This window comes from Passer montanus, unplaced genomic scaffold (genome assembly GCF_014805655.1).
Source record: "Passer montanus isolate IOZ18808 unplaced genomic scaffold, ASM1480565v1 scaffold127, whole genome shotgun sequence".
Lineage (NCBI taxonomy): Eukaryota > Metazoa > Chordata > Aves > Passeriformes > Passeridae > Passer > Passer montanus.
In genome coordinates, this window is record NW_024359499.1 from 428208 (window position 1) to 446412 (window position 18205).

Consider the following 18205-nt stretch of genomic DNA (forward strand, 5'->3'; position numbering starts at 1 on the left):
AGAGATTTGCTATTTTAAACCCTCCGGACCGAGATACGTGAGTGCCCGAGGGGCTGACACAAGCCAGCCCAGCTGTCACCGGGGCCGGGACGCTGATAAGGCAGCGCTGTCACCAGCGCAGGGACAGACCCTGCCCGGCTCCCGCAGCCGCTGCTCCGACCTCGGGATGCTGCAATGAGAAGGGAAGAGTCTGGTTTTAACCCCCCAGGACACATTTGATTCGGGGTTTTCCCTATTTTCCCCTTGTCGGGGAACAGTTTCCAGTCCCAAACCAGCAGTAGGTGACCAGGAGTGTCTTAGAAAGAGCAACGTTTATTAGAAAACAAAAAAAAAGCACAGAGAAACCCAAGTCCTTTCCCAAGCCCAACAAGCAGGATCAGCTCCAGGGGCAGCAGCAGATTCCCACACTGGATTTGTCACCACAGTGGTTGTTGAAGGCACAACCCAAACCCAAAGAATGGCCCCAATAAGAGAATTTGAGCCCTTTGCCCGTGGCACCCTAAAGGCCTTGACAGAGCATCCCCCATCCCTGCTGGGTGGGCTCAGCAGCCATGGGAATGCAGGATCAGGGGCTGCACAGCAAAGGGCTCAGGAGGAAAGGCAAGAGGGAAATGGGGCCCAGCACAGGGCACTCAGCTCCACGAAATCTCCCAAACAGGGCTGTGGCCAGGGCCAGCTCACCCTCCCCTGGATCACTGGATGAAGGGTCACTGCTTGCAGAGGCAGGGGATGGCAGGGACAAGGACAAGTCTCTGGTTCAGCTGCATATGGAGGGAAACACCAGGGCCAAGCCTCCCCTCCTTCCATGAGACATCTGAGCACTCGTGTAGCTTCATGAACATCAGCCTCTGGTTGGGCCCCTCTGGCAGTGACAGCCTGGCAGGGGGTGACAGCTGCCTGCCCCACGTGCCCAGGCAGCAGGGATGGACGTGGTCCATGGATGTGCAGCTGGAACTCCCTCAGCCAGGCGGGTTCTTGCCCCACTGACATCCTCCAGCTGCCAGGGAGCCCTGTGAGGGATCCCCTTTGCCAGGGCAGTTCCAGGGCACAGGCAGAGATCAGGAACAGAACAGCAAAATGTGCTGGACAAACAAGGCAGGAGTTTGCCTTCAGCATCTGTGGGGAGTCTGTAGGCCTGGACACCACAGACAGGCAGTGACTGGGGACTGGGGGCACAGGGAGACTCTTCCAGGCTTCTTCCTTCCCATCCCACAAGCAGAGGACCCCATGACCTGGGCTGCACCCACACATGGCACAGGGGACTCATGGCAGTGGCTGCTGGACGGTTGGGTAGGGCTGGGCTTTGATCTTTGGAGCAAACCAGTTTTTCCCAGATGATCTGATACCACAGCTGGTATTACTGCAACTGGAAAAGAAAGTGGGAACCACTGAGGCTGTGCCTGAGGCTGCAACCCCGCCAGATGCAGCTGCTTTAAGCAGGACAGTGGCTGTCCCCAGCAGGGGATGGGGCAGGCAGGCACGCCCTAAATCCCATGACAGGCCATTTCCCTTCTCCTCCCAGACCAGAGTCCTTCTCTCCCTTACACGTCCCTCCAGTTGTCCCCTCCTGCTCACTTCCCAAAGTCACAGGGTCCTGATTACCCCCATGTCACCTCTCCCCTTACATCCTGGCTCTGCCTCTGCCTCAGATGATGCACCAGGTTCCAGAGCAGCTCTGTAATTACCTTGGTATCTTCAGAGGTGTCTCCAGGCTGCTTTATCCAGATGTCTCGCTTTGCTAGGCTGTTGATTCTCCGGATTTCCTGCAAACAGGAGAGTCAGAAGTGACAGGAGAAAGTTTCCCCATGCATTGTGTGCAGCGTTGCCTTGGTCTGACTGTCTCCAAACACTGAAGCACACATTGTCCAGGTAAAACCAGCCAGCTTTGGGATCCTGCACCTGGGAGACCCTCAAAGCCAAGGGCAGCTCCACCCACAGAAGTGGAGCAGGTGCTATTAAAGGAGAACTGACCAAAGAGCTGCAGGCTTTCCCCAGGAGTCACTCCAGGAGCAAATCCTTTGCTGGCACAGCTGCCTGGCACAGACACAGCTGGGCAGGGCTGATCTCCCAGCCCAGCCTGGATTCACCTTCCCTGGCTGCAGGGCTGGGCTGGAGCTGCACCTCCTGGGCCAGCTGGCTGCCAAAGCCCTCCCTGCTGCGAGCTGTGAGACCTGCCCAGGACCTGCTGAGCCCTTCCTTTCCAAGAACACCAAACAACCCTGCGGCCAAAGGCTCTCTTGTCCCTCTCCTGCACATGTCCAGGGAGTAGCCACGGTGGCCAAGTGATGACCTCTGAGTCCCCTTGGCTGGGCACTTTCTACCCACAGCCACAAGGCTCCCTGTTTTTGGGGGTTGGTTTCACGTGGGGGTGCAGATGACCCCAGACCCCTCATGCACCAGGACCTCTCCAAGCCCCTCAGAGCTGAAGGGCTGAGCACACAGCTCCTCTCCCACTGGCCTCCAGGCAGAGCTGCTCACCCAGACAGAGGAGATGGGATGGCAGAGATGGGATCATGCTGGGGTGGCAAGGTCAGGTACCCCTGTGTGCCCTGGCACATGCATCCAGCCAGCTTCTGCTCCCTCCTCAACCCACCAAGGGCTGGAATCAGGTGTCTTGGGAATTTTGGACTCACAGTGAGGACACAGCCACAAGTAGAGCCCTGATATCTCATCATGGTGGCCCTGCAGCTCTGACATCTCCAAACCTGGCTAAACTGCTCCCATACCCTTTAATAGGTTCAGCCAAGGGTTCATCCACCCTTCAACCCTGCCCCAAGGTACAGCACCATGTCCTGTGAGAGTGCCTGGTCTCAGGGCTCTCACTTGAGGTTGACACAAGCTAGTACCTTGCCATTTTCCTCCTTGGCAGGCTCCTGAGCTCGGCTGATCCACAGATTAATGCGAGATGTCACCGACCCTGGGATCTTCAGGTTGTCCTGTGGCACAGACAGGGACACCAGTGTTAGAGCCGTGGCTCTCCCTCTGCACGAATGTAACCCGGCCCAGTCCCCAGGGCACGGGGAGACTGAGCGGAGCTGCAGCAGGCAGAGCCCAGCCCACACACTGGCTCCATCCCAGCTCCTCAAATTCCAGCGCTCGGCAGGAACCCACACAGCGCCGGGGCAGCTCCTGTGCCCAAACGCAGCCCTGGCACCCAGCTCCCGCCGATCCCTGCAGCAGCCTGCCAGGCTGAGCCTGGTATCCGAAGAGGGGAAGATTTTCCCCAAAGCCGGTGCCTGCCCAGCACAGACCCGCTCGGAGGGCCCCGCTCAGGCCGCTCCTGCCTCACCTTCCTGGGAGCTGCCGGCTCCGCCTTGCTGGGAGCGCTTCTCTCGAAGAAGTTGCGCTTGCTCGCCACCCCCTCCGAGGAGAGCAGGCGACTCTTCTGGGCAGGCACGGAGGATTTCGCCCCCTCCGAGCGCTGCGAGAGAGAGTAGGCTTCAGCAGGGCTGTGCTGCACCCCGGGATGAAAAGAAAAGTCCAGCTTCTGGCTCACACCCTGAGCCCCTTGGGGTCTGGTCCCCTCCTGCCCATCACCAGCTCACAGCTTTGTGCACTGCTTCCCCCAACGGATCACAGCATCCCCAGACCCTCTCCACAGGACATCTCCTCCCTGCAGGGCCATGCAGCATCCCCAGACCCCCCCCAAGGGTCCCTGCTCCTGAAATCCCGAGGCCAATCCCTTTTCCTGCCTGGCACCATCTCCTTCACCCCCATCACCTCTGGTACGTGGTGCAGCTCAGGCCCTCCCGTCCCCACCTGGCTCCAGACCACCCCTCTCTGTCTCCCCACACACCTCTCCCACCCCTGACTGCCTCTGCTGAGGGCCCTCGGTACCTGCACAGCCGAGTTGTACTTTTCCAGCTTCTCCCCAATGGTGCTGTTGCTTCCTGGGATCCTCAGACTCGCACTGGGGAAGAAGAGGGAAGAGTTGAAACCAGCCGCCCCAGGATGTCCTGGACTCAGCCCATGGTCCTGGGGAGCTGCACTTGGCAGGAGAAGGCCCTGTCCCACCCAGGCACTCCTGCATCTATCTGCAAGGGGAACCAAGCAGCCCATTCCCTGCTGGTGACTGAGCTCTCTGGGTATCACTGCCTTTCCAGGGCCACACTGAACACCAAAATATCTCAGAGCTCCTCAGCCTGCCCTGGGTTCAGCTCTGCCAGCTCTGGACTGCATCACCCCCAATGTCAGTGTGGCTCTGCCTACAGCATACACGTGCCCACGGAGGGGTGGAGGATCCCCTGATCTGGTCACCAAAGCCAGGTCAGGCTGCTCATGGAGCTGTTTTGATGTCCCCATGGATGGGACCTGTGCAGCCAAGCACCAACATGGAGCTACATGACCCCAGAGAAGTGGGGGCTTGCTGGGGTGTACTGGAGCAACCTGGGACAGTGGAGGATGTTCCTGCCCATAGCAGGGGTTGGAATGAGATCTGGAGGGCCCCTTGGAACCCAAACCATTCTGTGGTTCCAGGATCTCATTCAGATGCAAGCTGCACGTTGGACATTGTCCTGTCCCCTGCCGAGCATCGCTGCCTGCCCACTCCACAACGCTGGGGACCAATGTCCAGCAGATGTGTGCTAGGCCTGCCAGGCCCCAGCACCTCCTCCTCCCTTGGAAAACAAAGCATGGCCATTCCTGCCCAGGAGGACCAAAGCAACATGAGGGGTGCTGACCTCCTTGTGAGAGGGCTTTGGCTCTCTTCTTTCTGCTTCTTGGAGATGATCTGTAAGAGACAAGGGGAGGAGATTCTGCAGTGAACTTTGGTTATCCAAGATAAGCATGGAAGACACTATCTCACTGATCTCCCCCAGGAAAGCTCCATTTGCACCCACACCAGAGCTTATCTCATATCAAAGCTCCCCAGACTATAGACATATTATGGTGATAACAGTTTTATTCCCAGTAAAGCCTCGTGGAAGTCAATCAAGTGTAGCCAGTCAGCCCTGACTCACAGCAGGGATGATCTTGACAGTTCTTGGCTTTCCCAGCCTCTTCAATCACTTTATTCCAGAGATCTCTTTTGAAATGAAATATATTCTCAGACTGTAACATGGGATGAGAGGGAGGATGGATGTTATTTTTATCCTGTGCTTTCACATAAGACTGGAAAGACTGGAACGTGGATGGGAATTCCTGTGACTCTGGAAATCCTGAGGACAATGAGTTCCCTGTTTTCTCATCACTTCCCATAAGTTTTCTGGCCAGCACAAGTGGATGAACTGGACATGTTCATCCTCACACGCCTTCAGTCAGACATGGAGAAGGAAATGGGGGGGAAGAGGGAAGCAGGACTACAGTGCCCAGACCAAGGGTAAGTTTTGAGCACACTTCTGGGAACACGTTCTGGCCACGTAATCCAGAGGCCAAAACAATCTGTCCTTCCCCCATTCCCCACTGCCTCAACAGAATCCTTTCCCATCTGCTTTAGCTCTTACCCGAAAGGAGACGGTTCTTGGGCTGGCTCGTCGAATGGAGGTGACATGAGTTGGAGAAGGGTCTGGCTTTTCTGCAGGTTCATCTTGGGGAGGGGACAGCTGGATTACCTGCTTTGAAGGCTGCTGAGGAAAAAGGAGACCTCAGATACATCCCTGAAGATCCTGGAGAGAGGACTGAGGTGCAGGAGCGGGAACTGGGCTGGAGGCTGGAGTTTGAGATCAAAATCCTCCAAACCTTTCCTGTCTCCATTGGATATACAGAATCCCCAAACAGCCCTTCACTGACACCATGATGGCAATCAGCAGGACTTGCTGGAGAAGGTGATCAGGACAGCACAGACCAGGGAGGGGAAGGAGGTGGTGGGACCCTGTCCACCACCTCGTGCTTTGCAGCTCTCTGAAAAACCTTCCTCAAAATCCATTAGGTCCCATTTCCCTCCTGGTACTTTTGGGCTGTATCTTTCTCTGGTTCTCCCAGCACCCAGGACCTCTCCCCCCAAGGCCTGGTGCCCCATCCAGTCCTGCTTACCTGCTGCTCTGGAGATGAGGTCACCGCTGAGGTTTTCTCTTCTGTGCTGCGGCTTCCCACCCTGGTGAGGATCTTCACCTCCCGGAGCCGGCAGCTCCCCACCTCTGGTGGCTCCTTTGCCTCCTTCCTCTGCTCACTCCGAGGAGTCTGCACTCCTTGGTCTTTGTCCTGGAGCCGTGCCCTCACCACCACCTTCCTCTCAGAGGCTGGCTCCAGGTTCTTGTCCCCTGGTGGGTCCCCTCTGCCCTTGGCCGCCTCCTGAGCGCGCTCTGCAGCCCGGCTGCTCTCCTGCCTCCCGTGGGGCTGTGCCTCTGTCTCTGGGCAGCTTTCTCCCACCCCTGGCTCCTTCTGCTCCTTCTCCTGCCTCAGCTTTTCGGACACGGTGGGGAGGCACCTCGTCCTTCTCCCTTCTTGTGTCTTCAGCACCTCTGAGAGCTTTCGCTCCTCCCCATCCTCCGGAGACTGTGGCTTCACCAGGGATGAAGGTCTAGGGACAGGAACAACATGGGATAACAACCTCAGCACCTGGGGCTAGAGGGGTGGATTTCATGCTGCAAGTGAGGCAAAAGGCTCTGGAGGGACATAAAAATCCCACAAACATCCTGGAGTCCTCCCTGCAGACCAGGGCTTGCAGCCACTCTCATCCCCATCACCCCAGCTTGGCTGTCTGAGAAAAAGGCTGGACTAAAAATCTTTTTTTTCCTTTCTGTCATAGAGATGAAGCATTTCTGCAACCTCATCCCGGGACACCAGCACCCACCAAGTCCTGTGCCAAGGAGATCCAGGCTCAGGGCAGTGTGCTGGGTCTGCTGCTGGATAAGAAGTATGGCTGTGATTCTTCACTGGACTAGGAAAAATCCCACCAGCTTTAAGTGGGAAGTATTGGTTGGAAGCCAATCTGCTCTGGCAGGTCCACCCACAGTCCCAACACCACCTGTGAAAAGCTGTTTCCCCTCCTTCCCTCATGCAAACAGGCAAAAGGCCTGGGAAGGGGCAGAAGGACACCTGGCAGACTGTGTCTGCACACTGCCAGCACTGGGGAGGAGATGGGATAACACTTGCCGTCTTTCTGAATTGCAATCACCACATGGCCAGCCTGTGTCAGCACCAGGGAAGAGGAATTTGTCCTTCCCACCTGGTTCATTTTAGTCATGGCCAGCCCCCATCCATCCCATATCCAGCCCACACACCCTAACTCCATCCTTCTGAAACACAGGAACACCCCTGAGTGGGAGCCTCACTGCGGACACAAACCACCTAAATACTGAACACTTCCTGGACCAATTTAGAGGGTGGGTCAGGTTGTGTAAGGGCAGCCTGGTCCCAGAGTACCTCCAAACACCAGCTCCCTGCAGCCAGGGACTTTGGAAGCACTACTGGAAAGCCCTTGGGTCAGATCCCCACTTCAGCAAAGGTGCCACAGCGTCACTGTGAGGTTCAGAGGGGCAGCACAGCCAGCCAGGCTCTGCCTGCTCTGCTCTCCTGCCCTGCAGAGCTGGGCACCCCCTACCTACTGCAGATCCCACCTGCAGCACCACCCTGAGCCCACCCGAGGCGTTGCCCCTTGTGCTGGCCCTGGGAGCCCATCCCTCCTCCCAAGGGCTGCTGGCTGGAGCACAGCTCTGCCCACAGCTCAGCCCTCCCTCAGCCAGGAGCCATCCACAGCAGCAGCTGCCAGGGCCCGGTGTCAGGAGCAAGGCCAATGCCAGCAGGACCCCACAGACCTGCTGGAAGCTGGGCTGGTGTCCTTGGCAGGGCTGGCAGGTTCCTCATCCGTGGATGTGGATGAGAGCAGGCTCCGGTGCCTTCGCCGGCGCTCTCTTTGCTGCTCTTCCTCATCCTCCAGGGTCCTCTGCCTGGCCAGGCTGTTTGGGAGGAAACACAAGGACATGGGGAGGCTGTGTCCTGCATGGGCATCCTGAAGCCCTGGTGCCAGACAAGAAAGGAACTGCTACAGCCTGGGCACGGCCAAGGGCTGGCAGAAGTCACCTTGCTGGAGGAGAGCGAGGCCAGCATGAGCCAAGCACCCCAAAGCGCTCTCACTCCACCCAGCTGATGCAGGCCCTTCCCAAAGCAAGCACTTGACTTCCCAACTCCTATTTTCTCCTGCTGGAGGGAGCACTCATTTCAAAGGAGTTCCTATATTAAGTAAACCTTGCAGGAGAAGGATATTGAACCTTTAACTCAGCCAGACCAGGACCCTTGAGCTACCACACAGACCTCAACCACACAAACTGGAAGGGTAACCACTATGGCACAAGATTTTAGGCCAAAACCAAGATGTGGTGATGGCAATTTAATTTTTGTAGAGCAAAAAGCCTCAGATGCAAAAGTATCAGAGGCTGAAGGCAACTGCTGAGAGTTTCTGCCTGGGGATGGGGCTGACAGGGCTCCTCTTCCCCCCTGCATGTGCCTGAACTGGGAATTGCTCATAATCACAGACTGAGCCAAAAAGATGAGATTTGGAATAATCTTTCAGCATTTTATTTTGCACTAGCCAAATCTGGGTTGGGGATTTTTGGTTTGGTTGGGGGTTTTTTGTTGGTGGTTTTTTTTTGTTTGTTTGTTTTTGTTTTGTTTTAATAAAATGCCACTCAGCATAAAAAGTTGTCCAGAAAACACCAGCTCTGCCATCCTTCCTCTGTGCCAAAACTGCTCACTCTCTGTGCTGGTGCATAAAATGTGTTGGAAAATATTTTTATTGGCTGATGGAGCTTTTCAGAGCCTGGTTCTTCTCCCCCAACACGAGCCCTCAATGAGCCCCAAACACTGCAGGGCACCCCCGCAGAGCCTCCCTGCTCAGGGCCCATGCCAGGACCGCATCCCAGCTCTGGCCGGGCTCAGGCTTTGCCATGAATTTGACTTTTAGCGAAAGTCAGAGGGGCAGGGCCGCATTACGGCAGGCAAGGACTCGCGGCTGGTGCCGAGTTACTGAGTAATCACAGCCGGTCATAAATTAAACCGCTTTACCCCCCGCGAGTGCTTGCGGCTTCTGGCCTTCCTGCTCGGGGCGGGCGGGAGCGCGGCGGGGCCGGTGGAGCGGGACGCGGCGAGGAGCCGGCCGAGAGCTCAGGGCCGGGGACAGGGCCGGGCTGGGGGCAGGACAGGGCTGGGGACAGGCCAGGGCCAGGCTGGGGACAGGACAGGGCTGGGGGCAGGACAGGGCTGGGGACAGGGCCGGGCTGGGGACAGGCCAGGGCCAGGCTGAGGCCAGGGACAGGCCAGGGCCGGGCTGAGGACAGGACAGGGCTGGGGACAGGACAGGGCTGGGGGCAGAGCTGGGGACAGGCCAGGGCCGGGCTGGGGGCCGGGCCGGGGACAGGCCAGGGCCGGGCCGGGGACAGGCCAGGGCCGGGCTGGGGGCAGAGCTGGGGACAGGCCAGGGCCGGGCTGGGGACAGGACAGGACTGGGGACAGGCCAGGGCGGGCGAGGAGCCGGCCGAGAGCTCAGGGCTGGGGGCAGGACAGGGCTGGGGACAGGGCTGGGGACAGGGCAGGGCCGGGCTGGGGACAGGACAGGACTGGGGACAGGCCAGGGCCCGGCTGAGGCCAGGGCCGGGCTGGGGACAGGACAGGGCTGGGGGCAGGACAGGGCTGGGGACAGGGCTGGGGACAGGGCAGGGCCGGGCTGGGGACAGGACAGGGCTGGGGACAGGCCAGGGCCAGGCTGGGGACAGGACAGGCCCGGGCTGGGGACTGGCTGGGCTGAGGTCAGGGCCGGGCTGGGGACAGGCCAGCGCCGGGCTGGGGGCAGAGCTGGGGACAGGCCAGGGCCCGGCTGGGGACAGGGCTGGAGACGGGCCAGGGCCGGGCCGTGCTGCCCTCCCCTTCCCTCCGCTTCAAACCGAACAGCCCCAGCAGCAGACAGAGCCAGACTGGGGAGCTCCGGGCGGGCTCCGATGCCACGCTCGGCACGGGACAGACGGGGCTGGCCGAGGCTGGGATGTGCCCAGGGAGCATCCCCAGCTGGGACAGCCCGGCCGTGTTTGCACAGCCCGGCGCTGCCCGGGGCAGCAATCCCTGCATGCACATCCCAGTGGCAGGCTCCCGGTGCGGGGACACAGATCCCGGGGCCTCTGCGCTCCTGTCCCTCAAGCAGTGACAGCGTGGAGCACTAATGCCGGGCTAAATCCTCACGACGACCGGGTACTTGTTTGATTTTACACAGTCTCCTTCAAAGTGAAAATGGGATTTTCCTGCCTTGAATTACCCTGGCTCCTTCTGAGGCAGCACAAAACCTGGCACTATCCACAGGCAGCTCCTTGTTATTTGTAATTAAGTGATCCACCCATCAGGCTATGGATTTGCTCTGCCAGTCTTTCCCACCTCTTTTCACAGAGGGATTTATTTTTTGCTGTCTTATCTTTTTTAACTGAAAGAGATGAATAAAAAACTTTGGCAAGTGTCCCTGCCTTGTCCTCTCCTGCCCTGTCAATGATTAGTGCAGATATTTCTGACATTTCTGCTGTTTCAGTGCTGCCTCATCTCGGGAGAGCCCAGGAAATGCCTTCTGGGGTTGTGAAGCACACGGGGTGCAGAACCCGGCTGGGCTGGTGTTGGGGCAGGTCCGAGGCTCAGGGGAGATGGATCTGGATGGGGCTGGAGTGGCCTCTGGATCTGTCCCACCCACGCCAGAGGCAGCTGAGAGCTGGTGGCCTCCAAACAGTGGGGTCTCAACTAAAATAAGGAAGTTTTTCACAGTGAGAGTGGGGAGGCCATGGCCCAGGGTGCCCAGAGCAGCTGTGGCTGCCCCAGCCTTGGAAGTGTCCCAGGCCAGACTGGATAGGGCTTGGAGCAGCCTGGGATGATGGAAGGTGTCCCTGCCATGGCAGGAGTGGAACTGGATGAGCTTTAAGGTCCTTCCCACCCAAACCAATCTAGGATTCTGTGAACTCCCCTTTCTTACACCTGGCACTGAGGTTTCCAGTTAAGTCTCAGAGCCATAACACCCACTTGGGCCAGGATTCCTGATTTGTGGGATGGCGTGGCTTGAGTTTCCATCCAGCCTCCTGCCCAGCCGAGGCTGGCGGGGCCGCCCTGGGTCTGCAGGGGGTCAGGGCTGATCCCACCTCGCTCCAGCCTCGTGTGAGCGCCTGACCCACCCCAGGGTGCCCAGGAGCCTCCCCTGCTCTGGAGCACTCTTTGGGAAGGCCGAGGGAGCCAGCGGTGCTGCGGGGACTGCTCAGGGATTGCTCAGTCAGTGCCGCTGAATCAGGGCTTGCTCAGCACAGGAGGGGCTGCATCTCCGCAGGCAGAGCAGGACACACACCCAGGGGCTGCATGGGCATGCAGGGAGGTGAAACACCCCCAGCCAGCTCAGAGCAAGTCTGGAGGCACAGCCCAGATAGTCTGTTCCCCAAAGCAAGGTAAAACAGACCCAAAATGTATCCAGCATGGGGCGAGAATGCTTATCCAGGTAATTCTCCTGTGCCTGGCTCAGCTTCCCCAGGCAGGAAACAAAAACGCCTCTGATCTTGCCCAGCCACAAGAAACTCCAGCAGCGCTGAGCTCTCGGTGGCGCTGGCATTCACCTCTGCAAAGAACAAACACTCCCAGGGCAGCTGCCCCCTCCTCCCATCCTCCCCAAGCCCTTCGGCCACCAGCAGCCCACCCTCACCCCTCCCTGCCGGCGGTGGAAAGGGTTAAGCATTAATCCGCAGCACTTACCTGGAGAGATCGGACCAGTTCCTTCTGCTAAAGGACATTCCTGCTACCCGGCAGTTCAGAGAGCCCCCAGAACCCGAGCAGGCATCCAGGCCAAGGTGCCGCGGGGATCAGCGCTGCCCGGAGACTCTGCTCCCCGAGAAGGGACGGAGGGAGGAACTCCCTGCAAGGTTATTTCCCTGTGCACCTTTACCCTGCCTGCCTCCCGCTCCCACCAGCTGCATCACATGGTTCCTTATCTACCTGACACAGGCAGGCTGTGATTTGTGTGCCAGCGGCGCGGGGCGAGAGCCGCCCTGCCCAGCAGTGCCACGCAAAACCAGAGCCCTCCTCGCTGCCAGGCTCCGAGCCGGGACCCGCGGCTCGGGCCATCCACGTCTCCAGGGTTTCGGAGACAACTCCCTGCAGAGAACCTGTTCTACCAGCCGCAATCCACCAGTCAACAACTCCTGCAGCCCGGCGGAGGAGGTGAATTACCCCGGGCCGAGTGGGAGGAGGTTGGCTCCCGGGGATCCAAAACAGTCATTAAAACACCTCCGGCTGGGCGCAGTCCAGCCCTTTCCAAAGAGCTTGGGAGGGTCCCCTGCTCTTTCCAACCCTTTCTAGATGTCTCAAATGGAGCTGTCAAGGTGTTCTCATTCTTGAGCTTTGCTGCAGCAGTGAGCACTCACAGAGCCAGGGAGGGGCCTGGGGCATGGGGGGATCCAATTTTTCTGTGCTGGAGCCCTGTGCCAGAGAAGACCTGTGTGTCGAGGTTCATCACTCACCCGGACCCAGCCCATCAAACCCATCCTCCCTCTGGCTGTGCCCCGAGACCCCCACCCTCCCAAGGGCATCCCTTCCTGCCAAGGGCAGGTGTGCAGCCACGGGGTCACTGCCTTAGTGGGGGAATGGGGGTTGTCTTGGGGGAGAATGAGAGGCCCAGGCACAGCAGAGCTGGGTCCCAGCCAGGATTTTCCCACAGCATGGCCACGACCCCACTGCTTTGACTGCCAGGCACTATTCTCTGCAGGAAATGTCATCCAGGACCCCTTGAGTACAACCTCTGCTCTCAGTGAGATCCATTCCTGCACCAGCCCGAGGAACTGGTTGTGAGGCTGGGCTGGCCCTGCATGCCTCCAGCCCACAGGGGTGTGCCATGACCTGAGCAATGATTTTAATCAAAGGTTCCTGATTAAAATCCCATTTCTAGGAGATAGCCCTGTCAAACGAGCCGCCCACTCCAAGCAGGGCTTGCTCTCTGCTCTTCTTTCTTCTTGCAGTAATCGCTCGTCTTTCAAGTGTTTTCATATATACAGAGAATTCAGTTAGTTGTGGCATAAGGGAAAAAAAAATTACTTAAATAACCTTGCAAGCATGCTGCTAATTGCTGACAGACTATATATAGCAGTCCAGCATCAGCAGCTCCTCTAGAGCAATAAAAACTCTGTGATTAATGCACGGCAAGCACGGCGCTCGCAAAACTCATTGCCAAAGGATAGCACTGGAGCACAGGACTTAGCGGGGTTTTCCAAAGGATTAGACTGAACATGGCAGTGAAAGAACACCCCCAGCTAGGATCTACACAGCAAAGGAATATAAAACCTCCCAGTCTGCAATTCCTCTGGTTATTAAGTTGAAGAAATTCTAGATGGGCATTTAGTGCCTGGGGATTAGTCAGAGGATGAGCCTGGCTGACACTCACCCCCTCGCTGACACTTGCCCCTTCCTGGGGCTTTATTTGCAGCTCAGAAACCTTTGGAGCTGAACAGAGCTTCCTCTTTATTTAAGATCCCCCAGTGGGTTTCTCTTCCGTGGGTCTGCCCCATTTCCCACAAACCCAGGAAAATGGTCAGAGGAGAAAATATCCTTCAGCAAGAAGTTTTCAAGGCCTACTCCCCAGTGCTGGGAATCTCCTCCTTTATCTTGGATGGGTCCTGCTGGGCTGTACAGCAGCACAGAGCATTGACCTCTCATGTCTGGATAGCTTTGCTGCCATGGAGCTCCTGCTTTCCCTGATGTTCCTCATGTCTTTTCATGTCCACCATAACCCCAAAATTTCACTCCCAAGGAGGTAAAGCCAAGGTCCAGAGCCCCTCATCTCATAGGTGGAGTCGTGTGAGATTTTTCCCCTGTGTGTCACTTCATACCCCTCTAAACCTCCTTTGCCACTTTACCCCCAAACTCCAAGTGCTGCCAGATCTTTCAGTCTGCATCACCAGTCTTCCCCTCTGCTGTGACAAAATCACACGAATTATCAGCAGTTTGTTATCTCACTACTGTTTCCTCTCTGCTGGTTGATTATTTAGCTCAGTTTGGACTTGCCCTCTGAGCTGTGCTTGACCTAAAGGTCTTTGTTTCTGGAATCCCAGGAAAAGGCTTGTGTCCCAGGTCACCCTTATCCATGCCTTCAACAAACAACAGTTGCTTTGTCAGACCGGATTTCCCTTAGCAAAGTTATTTAGGCCATCCTGAGCTCATCCTCAAAGCACAGCCCACGCTGCAGGTCCTCAGAGCTGAAGGTGATGAAATCAGGCAGAGATGAGTCTGTGAGGGAAGGGATGCCCAGAGAACCAATCTGATGCTTGTCCAGAGCCTCTCCATTCACCAGGCTGTCCCATCTGCTGTTCCAGACCCACAGCCCCGAGGGGAAGGCTCTGTGCTCATGGCCGAGGGAGCAGAACTGCAGGATGTGAGCAGAGAAGCTCCAGGGCCAAACCCTTCTTCCCTGCTCTGCCCAGGGGAGCTGCACCTGCCTGAGGAGGAGCCCAGAGCTTCCCCTGGTGTGATCAGCAGAACTCATTAATGCCCTCTAAGGAGCTAGACCAGTTTCAACAGGGCTGGTTTTTCCCTTGGGAACAGTGTCCTGTGTCTCATCACAGCGCAGAGCCTGTTTCTTTGGCTACAGGGTGGTGGAGAGCTCCCAGTTTGCACAACTGTGTGTCATTATGGCATTTCTCAGCTTCTCCTGGGACCCAGCTCTGAACCCTCCACCTCCATCCCTTGTGCTGTGCTGGTCCCTCAGCCTCAGCCACAGCTCAGCTCCTCCCTAGCTCCTGAGGCTCATCCCTGTTGCTCTGCCGTGGTGGAGCAGCATTTTCTTCCCAGGCTTCCCTCCTGAGCTGGGACATGGGGCTCCATGGCCAGGAAAAGGGGTTTTCACTCCTGCTCAGATCCATCCCAACACTGCCTTAGCTCCATCCCAACACTTCCAGAGGTTTCACCAGCATTTAAAAGCTCTGGGAAGAGCTGGAATTCTCCCTCCATCCCTAGGATGGTGCTCTGCAGGCCCTGGAATGGTCCAGGGCTCTCCTTCCCCCTGAAACGTATTCAGCTTTTGGAGAGATGTGTGTGATGGTACAGAGAGAGCTCTGTAGAAGGGTCTGGAATTGGTGCTTGCTCAGAAACTGAACCATGGCCTTTTCTAGGAAAGGAAATATTCCTAGGAAAGGAATTGTCTATTGTTTGAACTGCCTGGCCCCAGCTACCAGAGGCCTTATTTTCCTTTAGAATTTAGCTTTTTATTAAAAAAAAAGACAAATATTGCTTCAGAAATTCCACCATGGTGCCTCATTGTCCTTCAGGTTCCTTTTCCATTCCCTGCAGACTGGCCTCCTCATCAGATGCCATCCCTGTGACACTCCAGATCTAATGATGGCAAACGAAGGACATCCCCAAAAGTGACATCAGTGCAGATTTCTCAGGTGCTGAAGCGAAAGAATCCCAGGGTGGCTGAGGTGGAAGGGACCTCTGGGGATCAGCCAGTCCAACCCCTGCCCAGGCAGGGTCACCTGGAGCAGAGGACACAGGGATATATCCCTGTGGCTTTGGGATGTCTCCAGAGAGGGACACTCCAGGCCCTCCTTGGGCAGCTGTTCCAGGGCTCTGCACCCTTCTAGGAATGAAGTTCTTCCTCGTGTTGAGGTTGAGCTTCTTGTTTGAGTTTGTGGCCATTGCTTGTCCTGTCCCTGGGCACCCCTGAATTGGATGTGGTTCCTTTGTGGTTCCTGAGCAGTGAGGGACAGGATCAGGCCCAGCAAGGGCAGCTGGGCAAGGGGGATATGCCCTGCTCACCCTGAGCCCTGCTCCTCCCTGGAGCTGCAGCACCTGAGCCTGGGGGGCTCCAGAAGGAAAAATTCCTTCCTGGTTTTTACCACAGGGGTCACACAGGACCAGGGGTTGTGCCATGGCCCTGCCATGGGGTCTGGTCCTGCACCCAGAGCCCTCAGGGGTCCCAGGGTGGTGTTTCACCCCCACCTCAGGGACTGCAGCCTGTGCCAGCCCTGTGCAGGGCAAGATGCTGCAGTCACCTGCAGAGGCTGTGGAATAAACTTCACTCCCTTCCCATCACCACTGACCTTTCTCCCATCCTCCCTTTGCAGCACCAGCCTCCAGCTGAGCTGCAAATATTCAGGGAAATATTTGGGCACAGTTCAGGTGTCTCTGAGCGTGACTGGTCAGCAAGGAGGTCACACAGCCCCTGTAACTTGGAAGGGACCATGTTACAACCAACAAGGAGGCATGTTTTCAGAAGTCCATACTGTCTTGATTATATATTCTTTTTTCCTTCTGTCCAATTTAATTTGAAATTTGTGTAATTTTTAAGATTCTAGTGCATTGCTTTGCTTTCTTTTGGGAGTCTAGGCTGCAGTGGAGAAAAGTGCAGGACAGTGGGGACTGGGCTGTGCTCAGCTCGAGGGGACAGGGCTGACTTCCAGTTCCTCTAGAAAGAGACACCAGTGACTCCACCAGTATCAGTCTCTGTCCCCAAGAACAGCCTTGTGAACTCTCCCATTTGGGCTGAATTTTCAGTAAAAAATGTACTGGAGGGTTCCTTTCTAATTCAGTGAGCAGAAACGGAGGTTGTTGTCATCTGGGAGGGAAACAACCATGGCTCTGCAGAGCTGTGGGGTGAGGGGAGCCAGCTGCAAACCTGGGGGGAAGGCTCGGCCTCCCCTTTGCCAGGGGAGCACTGGGACCCAGCTGGCCCAGGGCCACAGGAGCAGCTCCAGAGCAGAGATGGACAGGAAGACTTGGATCAGTCCCTGATCCAGCCAGGAGAGCTCGGAGCTGACTGTCCCATCTTCCCCTGGAGATTCAGTCCCACTGAAAGAGATTTTTTGCCCCACACTTTTTCTGTGTTCCTAATAGAACTGAAATCTGTAGAACTTTGTTTTCCCATGGCAGTCAGTGTAGTTTTCCACCAGAGAGGGATGAAAATGGGACCCAGTGACTGGAGAGCATTACACCTTGAAAAAGTAGGGGATTCTGTAGAGGGAAAAGTTTTGGGGTGGGTTTTTCTCTCCCCACTCAATCTAAAACACAAGGTGGCCTCAGGAAGCCACCTGTAGCCCATGACAAGGGCATGTGAGCCCTGGGACCTTGCTGAGCACACCTGGCTGCCTTTGGGGCTGCAGATTCACCCTGGGGAGCCCCTAGGTTTGGCTCTGCAGCAGTTTTGGGTGAGCAGGACCCGAGGGCAGGCACAGGGACGGGGACAGGGGCAGGGATGGGCACAGGCACGGGGACAGACACAGGGACAGGGATAGCCTGAGTGCCAGCATTGACCAGGCCTGCTGCACAGCACCCAGCACCTCTGTGGCCTTTCATCTCCCTTCCATCCCTCCCCAACCCAACAAACTCCACCCCTGTTTTTTAATTACTAAATTATTGTAATTTTTGAGCATAATTGTATTAAGCTCAGAGAACTGTACTCAGCCCCACTGTGCTGTTTTCTACTTCTGTTCCAGGCCTGAAGAAGGCTTTGTTTCCATGAAACCTCTCTTGCATTTTCCAGCTCTACCAGTTGGTCAGGTCACACTTATTAACTCTCCCTGCACATCTTTCTTCCTCTGCCAGGACCTGTGTGAGTTGCCTCTGGGGATTCCTGGAGACATCCCAGGATCTCAGACCTCGGCGCTGCTCCTGCCTGGGCCCTGAGCTTGGAGGGGAGAGCTGCTCCAAAGCCTTCTGCCTCCAGAGTGGGCAGGCTGGGCCATGGCAGACCCTGGGGTCTCACCACGCACCCCTGGGAGCTGAGACACCAGTGTTGGCCGTGACAGAGACACTTCCTAGGGCTGGACCTGCCTGGAACCTGTCCTGGGGTGCCTGGGATAGGACAAAGGAGTCCTGGCACCCTGCTAGGCTACAGCAGCTTGGCCAAATTAAGCTTGAAAAGATAAAAAATGGGCAGGAAAGGCTCTGTGTGCCACACGACTGCTCCAGTCCTGCAGGAGGATGCTGAGGGGGTGAAGGGTCAGGTGGAAGAACAAGGACTGAGCACCCCAAAGAGTGAGCCAAAGGAGCAGATTTTCCAGTGTCAGCCTCCTCTACTCCATTCCTAATTTGGGGAAGAGTTTGCATATGAGTTTTGAATCCTCCATGAAGGAGCTGCAGGGTGCTGTGGCAGCCTTGAGTGCTGGTGGCTGGGCTAGAGAAGTGTCCCCAGCAGTGTCCTCCCTCACCCACTGTGCCTGAGTGGCTCAGGATCCCTGAACTGGCAAAAGGAAGGGATGTGATGCCAGAGGAATTCAGCTGTCCTGGAGACAAACCCAAACCCACCTCCTGAAGCCTCTCCCTCCCTCTCTCCCTC

The 18205-nt window shown here is 56.8% G+C and overlaps 1 protein-coding gene across 2 annotated transcripts; it reads right to left on the reverse strand.

Moving 5' to 3' along the window:
* Positions 1-296: 296 nt before the first annotated feature.
* On the reverse strand, positions 297-12048 carry LAD1 (ladinin 1). Of its 2 annotated transcripts, none has more exons than XM_039698514.1 (10): positions 11638-12048; positions 7695-7835; positions 5971-6457; positions 5442-5561; positions 4680-4729; positions 3838-3910; positions 3290-3421; positions 2847-2936; positions 1686-1763; positions 297-1366 (listed from the first exon to the last, which is right to left on the reverse strand). In XM_039698514.1, exons 1-10 carry the CDS (start codon positions 11673-11675, stop codon positions 1358-1360), a joined length of 1218 nt encoding a protein of 405 aa, XP_039554448.1. In that variant the 5' UTR covers positions 11676-12048; the 3' UTR covers positions 297-1357. The 2 variants fall into 2 exon arrangements, with proteins under 2 accessions (XP_039554448.1, XP_039554447.1); XM_039698513.1 differs by having other exon boundaries at positions 5442-5564.
* Positions 12049-18205: the final 6157 nt, after the last annotated feature.